Source organism: Megalobrama amblycephala, unplaced genomic scaffold (assembly GCF_018812025.1).
Source record: "Megalobrama amblycephala isolate DHTTF-2021 unplaced genomic scaffold, ASM1881202v1 scaffold230, whole genome shotgun sequence".
Lineage (NCBI taxonomy): Eukaryota > Metazoa > Chordata > Actinopteri > Cypriniformes > Xenocyprididae > Megalobrama > Megalobrama amblycephala.
The window spans coordinates 518150-536641 of NW_025953339.1; the positions used below are offsets into that span (position 1 = coordinate 518150).

At 35.8% G+C, this 18492-nt stretch overlaps 1 protein-coding gene across 1 annotated transcript in view; it reads left to right on the plus strand.

Annotated features, from left to right (window-relative positions):
• cdh26.1 (cadherin 26, tandem duplicate 1) overlaps positions 1-17073 on the plus strand; it is a 24095-nt gene extending 7022 nt beyond the window's left edge. The window contains exons 6-19 of the mRNA XM_048179543.1: positions 761-936; positions 1013-1141; positions 2653-2838; positions 3399-3670; positions 3912-4057; positions 6951-7178; positions 9211-9432; positions 9612-9742; positions 10446-10508; positions 11847-11912; positions 12785-12844; positions 13636-13683; positions 13883-13957; positions 15195-17073. Of these exons, the coding sequence (XP_048035500.1) occupies positions 761-936; positions 1013-1141; positions 2653-2838; positions 3399-3670; positions 3912-4057; positions 6951-7178; positions 9211-9432; positions 9612-9742; positions 10446-10508; positions 11847-11912; positions 12785-12844; positions 13636-13683; positions 13883-13957; positions 15195-15413 (2021 nt within the window). The 3' untranslated portion in view covers positions 15414-17073. The remainder of the gene's footprint in view (positions 1-760; positions 937-1012; positions 1142-2652; positions 2839-3398; positions 3671-3911; positions 4058-6950; positions 7179-9210; positions 9433-9611; positions 9743-10445; positions 10509-11846; positions 11913-12784; positions 12845-13635; positions 13684-13882; positions 13958-15194) is intronic.
• Positions 17074-18492: the final 1419 nt, after the last annotated feature.

Genomic DNA, 18492 nt, shown 5'->3' on the forward strand with positions numbered 1-18492 from the left:
TATGGTGATTTCCGGGAGGAGACGGGGTGGAGATGCACGTACGCACAATCTTCCGCTGACTGGGATTTATAAAAGGATTTTTGCACAGATTCTGGCGTACGCATGGTTTTATAAATCTGAATTTTTTTGTGCGTACGCAGAATCTAGCTTTTGTGTGTACGTACACTTTTAGGATGAAATCTACGTAAAGTTTTATAAATGAGGCCCCTGAACCCCATAGAGAATCTATGGGGTATTGTCAAGAGGAAGATGAGAGATACCAGACCCAACAATGCAGACGACCTGAAGGCCGCTATTAAAGCAACGTGGGCTTCCATTACACCTGAGCAGTGCCACAGTCTGATTGCCTCCATGCCCAATCAAGTATTGAGTGCATAGAAATGAACATACTTTTCAGAAGCCTGACATTTCTGTTTAAAATATCCTTTTTTTATTGATCTTATAAAGTACATTTTTTGAGATTTTCGTTAAATGTGAGCCAAAATCATCATAATTAAAAGAACCAAAGACTTAAATTACTTTAGTCTGTGTGCATTTATTTAATACACATGTTCCACAATTTGAGTTGAATTACTGAAATAAATGAACTTTTTTCCACGACATTCTAATTTATTGAGATGCACCTGTATTTAAACAAATGTCACTTTTTTAAAAGTCAAAACTTCCTCCCCAGTTCAAAGGGAGTTATTGAAACAAAACTGTTACAATTAAATACCAAACAGAGATATGTTCACTTTTTTAATCATCCTTGTTTGAAAAGGCTCTCCCCTGGCAACATTACAAGCTTATGACATTGATCAGGAGAAAACTCCTAATTCCCAGTTCAACATGACCGTGGTGTCACAAGTACCTGGCTCACCAAAAATTTTCCTGAAGGATCTGCCTCTAACAACTGGAACTAAACAGCTCACCTTCACAGGATGCTTTGATTATGATGTGAGTAACTAATGGCAAATGCATGTTTTCCAGTATTTTCCAGTATTTTTAATCTCTTCTCTCTACTGTATTTTAGAAAGTAAAAACATACAAAGTGCTAGTTGAAGCGAAGGATCTAGGGACACCTACAATGTCTTCAACTGCAACTGTTCTTCTGAACATCACAGATTCCAACACCCATCTCCCAGAATTCAGTTCTGCCATGGTGAGTCAGACTAGACAGACTTTGTGACCAATGTTGCCAGGGGACTTGTTGAACAAACTCAGGGTTACGGGATTTGTTTTGAGTTGACAAAACCAAACCAATCCAGTCATGCTTTGTTGGTACCATTATGCTGATCATCAACTTTCTCTGTTAACTCAGGCTTTGGTCCTGAGTTCATGAACTGCGTGACATCAGTAGCGAACATCCAATCACATCCCTTGAAGCATAGAGAAACTGCGATTCACTTCTCATGAGAGAGAATCAGTGCGATTCAGTTCTCTCTACTGCCAAAAATTAAGAGATTGAAGAATATAATGTATATAAATGTCTTGATATATCAAGTGAAGTTTGTAAAGGTAACTTCTGTAGTTGATAATATATAAAAAGATATACAGGGACTCAACAGCTAACCTGTAGTCATTTTTAAAGCTTTATCTATTGATTCCAAATCTTTTTAAAAATCTTTTACTATGTAATGTCCTTTTAATTTGGAACAAGAGAAACTGTGGCACTGACATTATTGTGTCAAGAAAGACGTGTTACTTTGCTCAGAGCTGATTGGTTCAGTTTCAGTTTGAGATCTCTTACCCAGAATATTACCTGCCCTGGAGCAGGTCAGCCGTGGAGCGTAAGTTACTATGAGCCGAGCCACATTCATGGTGCCTAAAACCCAGGTTTGGACAAACTAAACTGAAACATACCTGGCTAGCCACTTAAACCAGCATCATATAGGCCCCAGGTCAGCAAAACAAAACTTAAAAAAATACAAAATTAGCCCAGTGACCCTATTTTGCATATCAACACTCAAAATATTCCACTCCCATACCTAAAATACACATTTTACAGTCATTGCTATGCGTTGTACACAATTTCAATTTGAAAATAACAATAAAGTAGAGAGCTTTATCATTGATAAAATATAAAATTGGCTCTTTTCAATACAAACATTTTAGTCAAATGTATGCAATACGAAAACCAGTGAGAAACCTGCACGTTTGGGAGGGGGGTAATTAATATGTGAATTAACCCACTAGATCATTTTTGCAGGAAAACTGATGACTTGGCAATCATGACTGTGTGGTGCTTTCAAAACATTGCTGTTTGCCTTCTGATAAAGCAACATAGGGTCAGCCAATTGCATGTGTTTAAGGCAGAACAGTCTGTTTGGCTGACCAATGACAGAAGGGCAGTGTGTTAAGGAAACCTGTTTGTAAACAGTCAACTGGGTGCTTGTTAAGGCAAGGCAGCATAGCAAATCACTCAAAAGAATCAGAATACTTCAGCAACCACATAGCAACACTCGTGGGATTTTAGTATGGACATACACCACTAATATTTTCATCAAGCTTTCAAGTTTTTTTGTTTTTTTTGCAGCGCCAATTGATGCTGCTAGTAGTGCAGAAATTGCACTTTTTACCCTTACTATATAATAGGCTTTATTAAGCAAATTGATAACAAGCTTTTGTGTGATATGATAATTTGATATACATGAATATATCTGTGTGAAACAGTACAACGCTGAAGTGATGGAAATGGAATTAAACACGGAGATCCTAAGAATTGGCGTCACAGACAAGGACACACCAAACACGCCTGCGTCAAGAGCAGTGTTCTCCATCCTGAAGGGCAACGAAGATCGAAATTACAAGATCGAGACAGATCCCAAAACCAATGAAGGTGTGCTGTCTGTTATCAGGGTAAATGCCACTATTCCCCTTAATATTTCATACACAAGAAAAGTTTATCAGGTGTATTCAAAGAGAAGTCAAGTCAAGCTATATAGCACTTTATACAACATAGTTTGTTTCAAAGCAGCTTTACAGTGTTAAACTGTTAATAATGATCAATGATGCTAACAGATTTTCATTTTTTTTTTTTCAATTTTGCTGTAAAGCAGCTCTAGCAGGACAATAGTGTCATTGTTCAGTTGAAATCAGTTCAGTGTTGATTCAGTTCGGTTCAATAAATGTGAGTTCAATTCAGCTATAAAGCTACTAGAAAACAATGATGTCATCATCCAGCTCAAGTTCAATTCTCATCTGACAGTGTCAGTGCAGTCAAATCAATAACACTGCAGAATATTAATCATAAAAGAATATAAGAGTCATCACTGGTTTACACAGCTAGTTATTATAGTTACTTCTTTTGCCTTTCATGCTAGTTTCAAATTGTGTGCCTAAGCTGAAAAAAGTACTGAATTAGAAAAAAATTGACAGCCGGTGATTATGTGGGCTCTCAATATGATTGTATTTCACAGGGGAAGAATTTTGAGAAAACTGAGATCACAGAGCTGGAGATAGCAGTCGAGAACGAGGAGAAATTATTTCAGTGTGTTGATGGAAAGCCCGTAATAGGTTTTAGACCAAAGCTAAACACTGCCAAAGTGGCAGTGAAAGTCATTGATGTGAATGATCCCCCTGAATTTAAGAAGAATGTTGAAAAAGTTCACCGAAATGAAAATGGAGCTCCAGGAGATGTGTTGTTTGTACCTGAAATCAAAGATGAAGACTCTGACATAACCAAAATCAGGTTTGGTTGAGCTGCACAACACCAAATTATATATTGTTATATATAAAAATTATATATTCTGTACTAAAATACAACACCTGTATATATTGTATAATATATAATATATGCCACTTTTAGTTACACACACACACACACACACACACACTGCTTATTCAGAGATGTAAAGGAAACTAGATTTTTGGATGATCGTGTAGCAGAAAGTAAAGCGGAAGTATTTTATTATCTGTATGTTTGTACAAAGGTATGAGTTAGCAAAAGACCCAGCCAAATGGATGAGTGTTGACCCGAAGACAGGAAAGATCACCACAGTTCAGAAGATGGACCGAGAGTCTGAACATGTCTCAATAAATGGCACCTACACTGTTGTAGTCCATGCTATAGATGACGGTAAGCACCAAACTATCTGTTCTCAGCATGTTCAAACAATCCAAACACTATTCTAACTGTGAAATATGACATAGACAATATATCTATAAGATCCAGAAGTTTTTATTCAAAAACGACCTACTAATTGGATAAACAGGGAACATGCAAGTAACGAGGTAAAAAGAAAGACACAAGAATGGAATACTAACTTACTAACTTAAATAATACTGCACAGTAGGGCACCTAAGGGGACATATGGTGATGGTAAAATAAAAATTAGATGGAATTCTCTTGCAAAATGTTTGCATACCCCTGAGAAACTTTGCATTTGCTAACAAAACTTTGTAATGCAAATATGACATGGGAGAAAAAGGTGCTTAAGTGATCAAATGAAAAATATAGCAGTGATGGCGGGCCCAAGGGCCACCACCATAGGCATTTAAAATGGGTACACATAATAGGACTATGTCAAAGTTATTTGAATACACCACATTTACTGCAGCAGCTGGTGCCCATATGATCACAAACCACAACAGCCACATCCATGAGATCATTTAAATTTAGATTAATTTAATGTTATAGAATGTCATAGGTCAATTCCAAATGAGTGCAGAATATCATCCTAATTTTTCTCAGACAACCTCTATAAAAATTCCAGAGCAAATTATATACTGTTATTTGCTCATACTCCACAGTGCTCTGAGAAATCTAATCCAGTCTAATGCAAATGTCTGTGATTGCTGATGTTATATTATTCTAACACTTCTCTTCATGTGTTTTTTGACCTCCCTGAACTATCGTTTGTGTACCAGTCTTATGCTCCAAAAGCATGCTTTCATTTAATTTCAATATGTGTGGTATACGGCAAAAAAAATTAAATAAAATTAATAAATAGAGCCAAATCACAGAACCAGCAAAGACGATTTTAATGTCAGTCTCAGGTAATAGTACGGTACATGTCTAAATTTTTCTGCTCACTTATGCAAGTTTATTTTAAAAAGCCACTTTTATAAATTCAAGTGAAATATAGTGATTTTTAATAAATTTTAATTATATCAATAAATTAATAAATAAATTTAAAGACACACTCTCCTTTGTAAAAACAAAACAAAACAAAGATTTAAGTCTTGTATGAATCAGAACATGAAATCACAGGTGTTGGTAATAATAATTGTAACTCAAATGACATTTGAAAAATAGTCCTGTCCAAATAGTGATATAATGTCATGGTTCAATTTCAAATGAGTGTGAAGTTATAATTTGCAGTTCAAAAAAAGATATAAGTTCACACTCCTTTTCTCCGCTCCACTGCCGCTGAATTTTTTCTTGTTTGAATTTTTTCAATTAACATTTTTATTGGAGGATCTCAAAAAATTGCCCACGACCAATCTAACGTATCCAGATATAAATTTGTTGCTCATTCTCAGCGGGAAAGTACTCAAGCAATTTTGCTCAGCAACATTGCCCGGCAACATTGCTCAAAAAGTTGCCCCATGTATCATCACCTTGAGTGAGGTGGGGGGGAGGGTACAACAGAGAGAGGGAGAGAGAGGGTGAAAAAAATCCACATTCAAACCAACATATCGGACTTCCTCTTGGTCAGAGCTAATGACTGTAAAATAGAAAGTTGTTCGGCTTAATGAGAACAATACGTGTACTGAGTGTGGTGATTGTTGGTTAAACTAACTCCCCACTTTTTTCAAAAGGTGGCGCTATAGAGGCCCTCCTTCCTACCCGTTTCTGAGGCTTTGCTCATGTCTACTGGATGACAATCCTGATGTGTGTCGAGTTTCAAGTGTCTCAAACCCATCCAAAGTTTGATCTGTTGCTATGGCAACAGTGTTTGAAAAATATTAAAAATCTTTTTACAGGTCTACATTCATTATGTCTTGCCATTAATCTAATGAAGTTTGAAGCAAATTGGGTAAAAATTAGAAGGTGATCTTAAAGCATTTTGAAAGTAACACACTTCCTGCTACCAATTGGTGGGGCTATAACTTTGACTCACAATAGGCACATCCATGTGATCGGACTCCTACAACGAACACACAGATGAAGTTTCATAAAAATCAATCAATGTATGCAGAGGTTATAACACATTTCCTGTTTCCCTTTTCTCACCATAAATTCATTGCCTCGCCACGGCCAAACCATTTGAGATATCAAAAATCCCGCTCGCAATTTTACATCCTTAATGTCTTGACTTCATTCTGACAGAGCTTGTTGGTGATCGGATTAATCACCTAGGAGGCGTATATCAAATTCCAGAGCATTCGTTTTTAAAACAACCCATAATAGCTGACTTCCTGTTGAGCTGGTGTATAACTTAAAGCATGAAATTTGTTTGGCCCGATGAGGTCTATATGTGTGTCGAGTTTCGTACAAATACATGCAAGCGTGTTTGATATATGGATCAAGTTTTTGGACACCATTCAAGGGGGGCTTGAATGCCACGCCCGGGTCCCATCATCCTTTGCGGCATCCTAATGACCACAGATTCCAATGTGTATGCCAATTTTCAAGCGTTTTTGAGCACGTTAAGGCCCCCAAAAAGACCCGGATGATGGAAAAAAATAATTCTCCTTAGAAAAACAAAAGGGCCCTGCGCCTGAGTGGCTTGGGCCCATGAGCAATTGAACGTGACCTTAAACAAACTTGACAAAACTCACCAACAGCAGGTTACAATAACAAAGCTAATCAAGAGACTAAAAACATGAGGACTATATATACCAGTGGTTCTCAAACTTTTTTTTGGTCATGCCCCCTTTAAACCTTTAAAAAATCTAGCAGTTTGCAAGTGAGCGCTAAGTTTCTCAGCAGAATGTGAGAGTCGAAAGAATTACATTATTGGATACAGTATTCTGTACTAAAATACTAATTTAATCTCTGTACTGTGTCATTTTTTACTTCACAGGACAACCTCCAGCTACAGGTACATGTACTGTTGTGGTCTACCTGGGTGACTTGAACGATAATGCCCCCAATCTCACCTCCAAAAGCGTGGTCATGTGCGGAAACAAGGTCAACCGTGTCAGTGTGACACCAGTAGACCATGATGGTCCTCCGTTTTCTAGTCCTTTTACCTTCTCTCTGGGAGGAGAAGAAGAGCTTAAGAAACTCTGGAAGCTGGAGCCCACCACAGGTCAGTCCATACATACATTTATTACTTAATTTTAGGGATGTCTCGATCAAGTTTACTTGTCAGTAAGTCTGAAGTCTGAAGCAAGACGCAACCCATATAGCAACACTTTATGGCAATGATGTCTCAGACAGTTTGACAGCTGATAAACTGTAAATAAATGACTTTCAGGTCATTCGTTACAAAAGTGCGCATCAACTATGCTAAACGCAGAGAGTGCTTGTGTGGTGCGTTATAACAGACAACATTCACGCACAAATTGAGCTTCTTTTTTTTCGTTTTAATGGTGGTTGGCAAATCCCACTTGAAAGTGCATACCCCCACTTACTGCACATCACCTGCTTAACAGCTGACGTAAAATAAAGGATCTGGCTTAGGATAGCTGATACCAATTAGTTAAAATAGAAACCTTGTGGTCGACTTGGGACATCCCTAATTCATTTACAGTTTCACATCTGGTCCCATCTGTTGTCTGATTTCACTGGGAAGTACACTGGGATGTTTTTTCTTGTTTTAAATATAAATCTAAGATAATTTAGTGAGCTGTATGCTGTATCTCACATAGTTTGACACCAGTGTTATTTTAATATAATTGATATGTAATTATAGTTTTTATTAATACCAGTATTATTTTCCGTTTTCTTTTTTAATTCGCTTCGCAAGCACCACTATTACTATATCTCATATACTTCTTCCTTCCATACAAATTTTGCACCTAACTTGTCCCACACCATTTGTCAACAGACCCATGAATGAGGTGACAAATCGTGCGGCTCATTGAGGACAACACTGCTGTGACATTTATAAATGATCGGGTGTATGATTTTCATCCAGCAGGTGAAAAATCCCATAGACTTTACATTGGACAGAACTTTGTGACATCACATCTCCGCATCAGAATGTCATAGATAGTTGTTTTCAGCTTCCATTTAAACTTCCTAGCCACACCCCAGCAACCAGTTAGTTTCCATCTCATTCTTTTTTCATTCAAATGAATGAGATGAATATCTCTGGATCAGAACATTGTAGAGACATGGGTGTGGGTTCTTTTGAATTACCAACAGCATAGCTTTTGACTGGTTAGTAGTCTTTAATTATCATTTAAATATCACCATGGAAACTGTCTAGCTATGCCTTAGCAACCACTGAGAGTACCCTAGCAACCATATATTAAAATTAAAAGACATATCTCAGCTACAGAACACTGTAGAAATACGTGGGTTGTTTCTTTTGACTCAGACTGATGACACGGGGCAACTTTTTGAGTAATGTTGCTGAAATGGGCAACAAATTTCGATCTAAAGTATCCAGATAGAAATTTGTTGCCCATTCCCAATGGGAAAGTGCCCAATCAACATCGCTCGGCAACATTGCCTGGCAACATTGCTCAAAAAGTTGCCCTGTGTATACCTTGACAGTAGGCTTTAGGTATCATCCTGGCAAGCTGTCTAGCTATTTAGCAACCATTTAGAGCAACTGTATAGTAAATCGAATTGTCCATATCTCTGGAACAGAACAAGATAAAGACATGGAGGTGGGCTCTTTTGACTCAGACTGAGCAATGATTTTGAGGACCCTATCAACCATATAGAAACATTAACAAGCCATATCTCAGCACCAAACATGGTATAGACATGGGATTCAGCTCTATCGCAATCACGCAAAAGACCCTATAGATGCCTAGTGCCGATTTTTGCCATGGCAAACACAACTCACATTTTCTTTAGAAAATGTACATATCTAGTTTTAGTTAAAGTTTCAGTCATTTTGTTGTGTTTTTGTCATTTTTAACTTTTTTAATGTCTATAGATTTTAATTTTTATTTCAGTTTAGTTTTAGTTACTTTAGTACATCAAGCTAAACTATATAAAAATGAGAAATGTTTTATTGCAACTAGCTGAAATAAAATACTTTTTTTTACATTTTATTTCAGTTAAAATTTATTTTATTTCAACTAACAAATATATATTTTTTATGGTTTTAGTTAACTATAATAACCCTGTTTCATTAAAGTTTTGCTGGGTTTATACTGTAGGAGAAAACACCTCTTTGATAAGTTTGACGACTCTGCCATATGGAAACTACTCAGTTCCTTTGAAGATGCAGGATCAACAAGCACTGCAGTCAGAAGAGGTTCTGCAGGTGGTTGTGTGTGAATGTACGAGAGGAAATGTATGTCGTGGGCGTCTTCCTTTCTCCTCAAGGCTGGGTCCAGCAGCGATCGGTCTCTTGTTTGCCGGACTTCTCCTTTTGGCCCGTGAGTTTAAAATCAAATACAGCCAACTACAACAGTTATAGTCTACTAATTTGATTAAGGAAAGTGCAGTTCATACAATAGCACTTAATCTTACTGTATTTTCATGAAATCTTTTCAATGTATGCAGTGTTATGTAATGTGCATAATATAATGACACACCTTGTTGTTGTTTTTTGCAGTTCTACTCCTCTGTTGTTTTATCTGTGACTGTCAAAACAAGAACTTTCAACACATCCCCCTGAACCTGCAAGATGAGGGCAACCAAACCCTTGTCAAATACAACGAGGAGGGAGGAGGCTCAATCTATAAGGTATATGAAACTGGCCTTGTACAGAGTTCAAAGTTATGAATTTAGTAGAAGTTCTGAATTAAGTATCAGCTGTGTTCCTGAGTTTTATTTCTTAAGTATAATTTGGTATTTGACGTCCATTATTTATGTGGCTTGTGTTACAAAGTGCATTAATATATGTATATAGTATATATATGACAAAATCATTTGTTCACTGTTTACATGCACTTATATTCATCCTTGTGAATTAAATGAAATCTGATTTTTCATTTTGAAAAATATAACAATTTTTGAATTAGATTGATTTGTGAATGTGTTTATGGTAATTCTTTTAACAGATTATTTAAGATAATTTATTTATCTAATACGTATTAATTATTTTAGTATTTATTATTTATTTATTATTTTTATTATTTAGTAATTATTTTTTCATTAAGATTATTACTTAAGCTCATTATATTACTGCATTCTTTAGTAATCACATCAAAATCAACCACTGAAAAATCGTTGAATTTCGTTCAACTACAAATAAAAAGGTTATTTGCACGTAACCACAGCGAGTTCGGACATTGCAAAGTATCCGCAATGATATTTGCATATAAAGTCTGAACCTGTTTACCTGGGAATACCTGGGAATATTGGTGAAGTTTTGGGAGGAGCAACATCTGTGGTCTCAGAGCAGAATGTGATGAATCATTTTGCCTGTTATTTTTTTTCTCCTTAGCCCGAGTCCATGCTTGCTTCTAATATTGGTCTCAGGGAAAGCTTGAAAATTGCATCTGCACCGGTACATACATTATTTTTCTCTGTATTTTTTCTTTTATGTTTTTTCTGTTTCCCATTGACTTAATGTCTATATTGCTGAAAGCCATATTATTAGACATGCATGTTGTATCCCATTTTGGCACAGTGAACAGGATCTCAATATGATTTACACTGAAAGATAAGAGCTACATGCCACTTCTTGCAGTCTGTAAGACTGACACATGAAAGCACGTTGCAAGCTGCAAGTTAGTAATATACGATAACTGGGCTGCCAAGCTTCTTTTACATGTTAGGACCTGTTATGCCAAAATATCACATCATAATCAAATGATTTCATGTGTAGTCACATGGCGCCAAGCACCTTTTTATGATGGGCACCAATGGCAGTTCTGTCTCACAGTTTTGCGGTGACTTTTATTCCATGTCTTTTAAATTCTATATGCTATTGTAGTGTAAATACACTACCATTCGAAGGTGGATTTAAAAAAAAAAAAAAAAGAAATCAATACCTTTATATATCAATACCTTTATTTATTCATCAAGGATGGATTAAAATTATCAAAAGTGACAGTAAAGACATTTATTTTACATTTGTTACAAAAGACTTCTATTTCAAAAATAAATGCTGTTCTATTGAATCTTCTATTCATCAAAGAACCCTAAAAATATATTTCCACAATAATGTGAAGCAGAACAATTGTTTTCAAGACTGATAATTATTAGAAGTGTTTATTGAGCATCAATTTAGTATATTAGAATGATTTCTGAAGGGTCATATGACACTGAAGACTGGAGTAATGATGCTGGGAATTTAGCTTTGATCACAGGAATAAATTACATTTGACATTTAAATTGTAATAATATTTCACAATATTACTCTTTTACTGTATTTTTGATCAAATAAAGTCTGCCTTGGTGAGACTTCTTTCAAAAACATTAAAATATTTTACCAATCCCAAACTTTTCAATGGTAGTGTGTGGGTGTATAAAACATCCAACATTTAGCATGCATATTGAAAAAAAAAAAATAGGAGTTTTGAGATTTGACAAAAAAAGTTCTACAAGTTTTGAACGTCAAGAAGTTGATTGTTGATGATGGATGGAAGGTGAATGAACTGGACTGACAGAATTTAGACATGAGACAGATTTTAGACATATTTCTGCTACAGTGTTTTAGATAAAAACAATAATAATTGATTTTTATTTGCATGATTTTCATTTCTAATGTCCTGTAAGCATTAGTGTGAGAGCCATAAGTAACAACAGGACCTAAAAGAAGGCAATGTGATATGGCCCTTCAAATCTCATACTTTAAGTTAATAATAAGCTACTAACAACGTGCATATTAATGTTGTTCCAGCCTGAGTACCTGGTTACTGATGGATACAGGAAGGCTGAAAACGGTATGCTGAGAAGCCCTTTGGGGGTGAGTGTCAAATCAAGTGAATGCGTTGACTGCCAAGAATTAATCCTACTGTAGATCATTCTGTTGACATGTGTGGAAAAACTGACTATAAGCACAGTATATTTCATTTTTTTCTATGTGGCACATTTTTGACAATTTGGGGTGGAAGTCAACCTAGGATTATTTTTAGGACCTAGGATTTTTCTTCCTTTTAAACAAAGTAAATGAATGACTGATAGTGAAAACATATTCTGGTGGACATGTTAAAACAATAAGATATTCCACCCTCATTGTTCTTGTGACATTATTGTATTTGTGTCATTGGCTGACCTTGAACTTTTATTCAGTAGCTGTTTGCCTAACAGAGTGGGAGATTGGGAAAGAGAAATTAAATGATAAAGCATCCAAAAGAATTGAAAAGACGAGTTGAGACTGGTTAGGGTTCCTAGTTATTTCACCTGAAATGTTACTACAAAGGCACAGTGAATGATGAATGACTTGTTTCAGAAATGAGTTTTGTGGTTTGTGCAAAAACATATGATTTTTTTTTAGAAATAAAGCAAGCATGAAGGTCCATCCCTAAACCTTACCATCAATGGGGCGTAAGAAGATGAAACGAAAACTTACAAATAAGAACTAACAAACGTACAAATTCATACGAATTAGCCACCAATTTGATAAAATGTAAAATAGTTGCAAATTTCCATGAGATTGTATTGGCATAACCATAGAAGTGAATGGCTTTTGCTGGACATATGTGACATTTTGTCTTTTCAAAGCATTATGACTAACAATTCAAAAATGTAATAATATTTATATCATATGTCATGGTCAAAAGTCAGTGTGTTCTTTTGGCAATGTTAAATAGTAACTAATTATTCTTTCTCTCACAGTATCAGTATAACTCTGGGACATTCCAGGAAATGTCCAATGGTAGTGGTGTGATGAGCATGGTGAGTGACCACATCCATCAAACTGAGATATGGTAGACAGGGACAGAGACAGGACAGACAGGGAGGGGAAGAATTGTTAAAGAAAACAAAGAAATTTGGGATTATTGTACCTTGGACCTTGACACGTGTTTCCTGTTCCTGAGGTTTAGGGTAAAACTATGTAAAATGTAGAAGTAATTATCATTATGCACTTTTTTTTTTTAAAGATTGTTAACCAAATGTAAATGAATGGTAGATTTTCTTGCATTCATTATATCACTGAACATAAGTCTGATTTACTGACCATAGCAACCCATTTTACGATTGAGTTTGTCAGTCTGTCTGAATTTCATCATCATAACTCCAACAATTTGGTGCTCATGTAACATTTTATTATTATCAATGTTGAAATTGTTCATTTTTTTCTGTTTAATGTGTCCTTGCTGAATAAATGTATTTCAGTCACAACAACTCTCGAAATAAATCCTTGAACAGATCTAGGCAGGTGGAGCTGGGGGAGGTGGAGGTTTCAGAGGAACTCTGATAGTGTGTTGCAGGACTAGCTTACAGCAAATAATGAATCAGACTATTTAAATGTTGAGCAAGCAATCTCTTTGGCCAGTCAGTTTGCGGTAATGATGTGACTGCTTGCAGATTGCATGTAAAGGACCCATCAGCCAGCACCCTCTAGAGTTTTGTGAACTAGATATTAATTAAAAACATCTTAGTCCCCAAATAGTAAATGTATTTGTGTTTAATTTTCATTATGATGGATATTTAATGACATAGTTGTTTTTTCTCTCTCTCTTAAGCCATATCATACCTGGTCAACTGTCCGAAGGGAAAGGGAAAGCATTAGGGTAAGCTTTTCCAATGATTTGTATAAATACGTAAATTTGTACGTTACATAGCATAATTGTTTAGACCATTTTCATTGTAGTAATAGCTAAATGTGTTAAATACAGAAATAACAAGTAAAATTAAATGATTAAAAAACCAAAAGAGATAAGTACCTATTTCAGCTGAAATCTAAATGAAATATCACACTTGTTTTTTAAGAATGGAGGTGGTCAGCTGTCCCGTTCATTTAGCTTGGCTCGAACCGAAAGAAACCTTGCAGAACGCATTGAGAGGGTGAGTCCACTACACAAAACACTTAACTGGCATGATTTGAGAAAGAAAGAACAATAATAATTGTCATGTAGCCTAATTTATACTGATATAAATATATAATTCATTAAATGGAACTATTTGATCTTTTAGGCTAATTTTGACCCATTTAAGTACTTAAGTACATCTTTATTTATAATTTTAATGTCTTTGGAATTTGGTTAAAATGTACTGACAAACATTTAAAATAAAAGTTAATGTAATTTCTGTTGAAAGTTGTATATCTTTTATTTGAAAATATTTGTAATTACTCATTTGTAATCACAAAGCTGCAATTTACTACATTTACTTTAAACGTAATATTGAATAACACTTAAAATTATAATCAAGTACTTTACATGTGCTCTAGTATTTTAGATATCAAAATAAGTGTAGGTCTTAAACAACGACTTAAGTCATGAAAATGTATAAGTACACTTAAAGGTGATAAAGAGGATCTTTTCGTCGACTGAGAAACCAAAGACTGTTACTGAGTTTTTGAAATGAGCGAATGCGTAAGAACAAACCCCCCTCCTTTCGAGGGAACGCCTCCCAAAACTTGTGCACGTTTACCACCGGCATTCGCTGTATCGTGTTTGTGGATTCATTATGTCGAACTCACCGCAAGTAACTCATAATCTGCAGTTGTTACTCCTGTCTCCGGACAAAAACATCGCATGCGGCGCCTGTGGAGTGTGGAAAGTTACTGGAGAGCGCAGCCGCGCTCGTCTCTCACAAGGAACATCATGGCAGTGATTGACAAGCCAGAGGCCCAATCCGCGCACACGTCTCTCACAAGGAATGTCACGGCAGTGATTGACAAGCCTGAGGGCCAATCGGTTATGCGATGATCGCGTAAACGATTGGCTGATGTTTTTAAGGCCCTACCTCGTGCACAGATGATGTATATTAATATTATTCCTTTCAGTGCACCTAATAAATAGTCTTTTATCAGTTAGTAAAGACAGTTTGAAGTAATATTGCAAAAATGTATAAAACAAAACATCCTCTTTAGCACCATTAAGTGCTTTTTATTTCATTATATTATCTGCAAGTGCATAAAATATACTTTTAACATTTGAAGAACACTAAATATGCACATTCACTACATTTTCACAACTATATTAGTTGAGGATGAGTCATTAATGACATAATTTTCATTTTTGGGTGAACTAACCCTTTAAGATTATGATTTTTCTCTTCCCATTATGTTATTCTATAGAAAATCAGCGGGTTTCCAGAAGAATTGAATGACTATCCAGCATATTCCCCATATCAGTATGAATATGAGGGGAAGGGAAGTGATTGCCAGTCTCTGGATCAGTTGACTGTTAGCAACCTTGGTGATAACCTGGACTTCCTGCAGAACCTTGGGCCAAAGTTCAGCACTCTGGGTGGGATTTGTCAACAGTCATTGGAGCACAGGAATGTCCGACTGTGAAAATGGATGATGATTTGAGGCTTGAGCAATTCTGTTTTATATTGTTACACATTTCTATAATGCTTGTTCATCTCAACTGCAAAGGGGTACCGGGGATTTTTTGTGCTGTGATTTTTATTTTTTGGAGATATGTTGCTCGAAGACATGCCTTGAATTTGAGCACCATGAAACTTGTACAGTCGCAGGGTAATTATGGATAAGCTGTGAACATTGCATCTTCAGTGCCAAGACTGGCCTCAAGTAACTATGGGATACACTATGCATTTGTACTCACAATTAAGGATGAATGTTGGGTGCTTGAATTGAAAACCACCTGAACTCAGCTTGTTCCACCCTGTCTGAAATGATCAGAGGCGTCTTGGTGGGTCTTGGCAGTGACCAAAGTGCTTCTTCTCTCACTAATGCACTAATAAGCCACTGTACTGATCGGATCTGTTCTGAATTTACATCTTTTTTCCTCAGCAAACGCAAAGCCACACATCCCAACCACACTTCGCTATGCTGATTGTGTAAGCAAGTGATTTTCTGGGGTTGTCCTGCACTTACATGATGCTAGTGGGATGCTGCTTTTAGCTACCGTATTGTTTCATGCACTTTGCTAGAATGAATTTGCACTGCAGAATTGTATTTAAAGGGATTTTCCAGCTGAAAATGACAATTCTATCATTTACTCACCTTAATGTTGTTCCAAACATAGGGAAGCTTATTTCCGCCATGGAATAAATAATAATATATAATAATATAATAATTAATAATTATCCCACAATTGTGATTTTTTCTTTCTTTCAGAATTCTGAGGTTTTTTATACACCTGACCTATACGTGTACATAAAGAATTTGGAGAAATTAAATATAAACTCGCGATTGCAAGATATTTTATTTTTTAAATATTTATTTTCTGTGATGAAAATAAGCTTCCAAACAAACCTATATAACTTTCTTTCTTCTGTGAAACACAAAACAAGATACTTTAAAGGACACTGGAAACCAAAAAACATTGGAGCCCATTGACTTTCATATGGACAAGAAGTACAGTTTTTGAAAGACATGGGTAAGTAAATAATAACTGAATATTCATTTTTGAGTGAACATTCCCTTTAAATACTGAGCATTAAAAAAACAGCAAAAGTGAATAAAGACAATAAAGAACAAGCAGAAGTCATTTCAGAGAAAAATGAGAGAAAGAAAATGAAGGTAAAGATCGTTTATCACTTCAACAGTATCTGAGAGTCTGGCAGGTGGCAGTAATGCACCATCAATAATTACTACATCCCTCTTACGTATTTGTGTTTCCTCTTCTTAAAGGGCCTTTGTTCACCTGGGTTTTTTTTTCATTGTTGGGAGGCTTTATGAAGAGTGGCTTTTTTCTTTAATCATGTTACATTTACGATTTGTAAGTGTGAACACAATGCAGTGTTCATCTATTTCTTTTATATTGCTCATTGTATTGTAAATACTTTTTATTTCATCCAAATTTGTCTTTAAGTAAGGATTGATGATGTGTTTTAAAAACAGTGATCTGGATGGTTTTGGTGTAGAGGTACTGAGGGCCTGAGATGTTGTCTGCAATGTTCACCTTTTCCGTGAGGAACAGCCTCTTTAAAAATGTATTTTAACATTATCTGAATAAATAGGATTAAAATAATGTTTAGTACATTAACATTAGTTAATGTGTTATTGTTAAGTTTTAAGCAGGGATGAGGAGAGGTGAGAATCCAAGCAACAGTTTATTCAAAAATGCAAACCAAGATCATCCAAGAGGTGTAGAGACATGTAAGAACAATGACTGACAAAAGACAACTTAAACACAGGGGTACATGTTCACAGGGAACACAAGGGCTAATGATGGGCAGGTGTAGATGTTTAGTTACTATGGAAACTAATGAGGGTAACTATGGAAACAAAGGCTGTGTTACACTCCAAATTTGTATGCCCTTAACTCGCTAACTTCCCTCCTACATAAACGAAAAAATATCAATAGTATAAACTTTGACAGTAAACATAAGGTAGCTACAAATATTATTTGATTAAATCTCAACATAATTAATATATTATACACTATTATGCTATTAATTCTCAAAATAATTACTATATCATAGTTAAGCGTGATCTGCTGTGATGTCACAATCAAGTTGAATTGTGTGATGTATAGCTGCTTGAAGTATACATCGGACTAGACTCGCTCTCTCTGTCAAAATGGAGGGGACGAGGGCCTGTCCACATAAACTTCCCTCACCCACTTGACAAAGTGGAACTCAGTTCAAAATGGTGACAGGGATTCCCCCGAGGGGAAGTGCTTAGGGAAGTTTGCGAATGTATGTCTAAGGCTGCGTTCCAGTTTTTTTTTTTTTTTTATGCCCTTCCCTCGCTAATTTCCATCAGTCTCGTTGACTCGGATGTACGTCATTGCTTACGTTGCACAAGTCCACTACTGGCGGAACTCGTGCAATGGGCTGAATTGGAACATCCTAACCCCTTGATCACTTGGAATCTGCTATAGAGTTGACTTATTATTTAAATGTTTTTCTTTATGAAACTGTTTAATGCAGCATTCTATATGTATACAGGTGTGTTTGGGTTGTTTTAGATATGTTAAATATAATATATATATCAGAGTTGTTTGTGGTGGGGTAAATTAAACATCAAAATTGAGGGAGCAAGGGTCTGTCCCATAGGGCTGTCCAAAATAAACTTCCCTTCTCCACTTAACGAAGTGGAACAAACATCAAAATGGCGGCAGGGATTTTCCCGAGGGTAAGTGCTTAGGGAAGTTCGCGAGTGTGTGTCTAAAAGTGGCGTGGAACGCAGCCTAAAAGCGAAGTGGAACACACCCAAACAGGAACTAAACACACGAAAGAGAACACAGGGACAATGGGAACAGAAAATAACTTCAAAATAAGAGTCCATTTGACAACACAGATGAACACTGATGGTATCACTTTTTTTTTTTTTTTTGCAGCATTTATTAATCAAGTTTAATGTTAATTCATAAAACAATATAATTCTTCAATGTTAATTCATATACATTCATAGTAATACATTGTTATTTTAAACATTTTTTTTTATCTTAAATTATAAA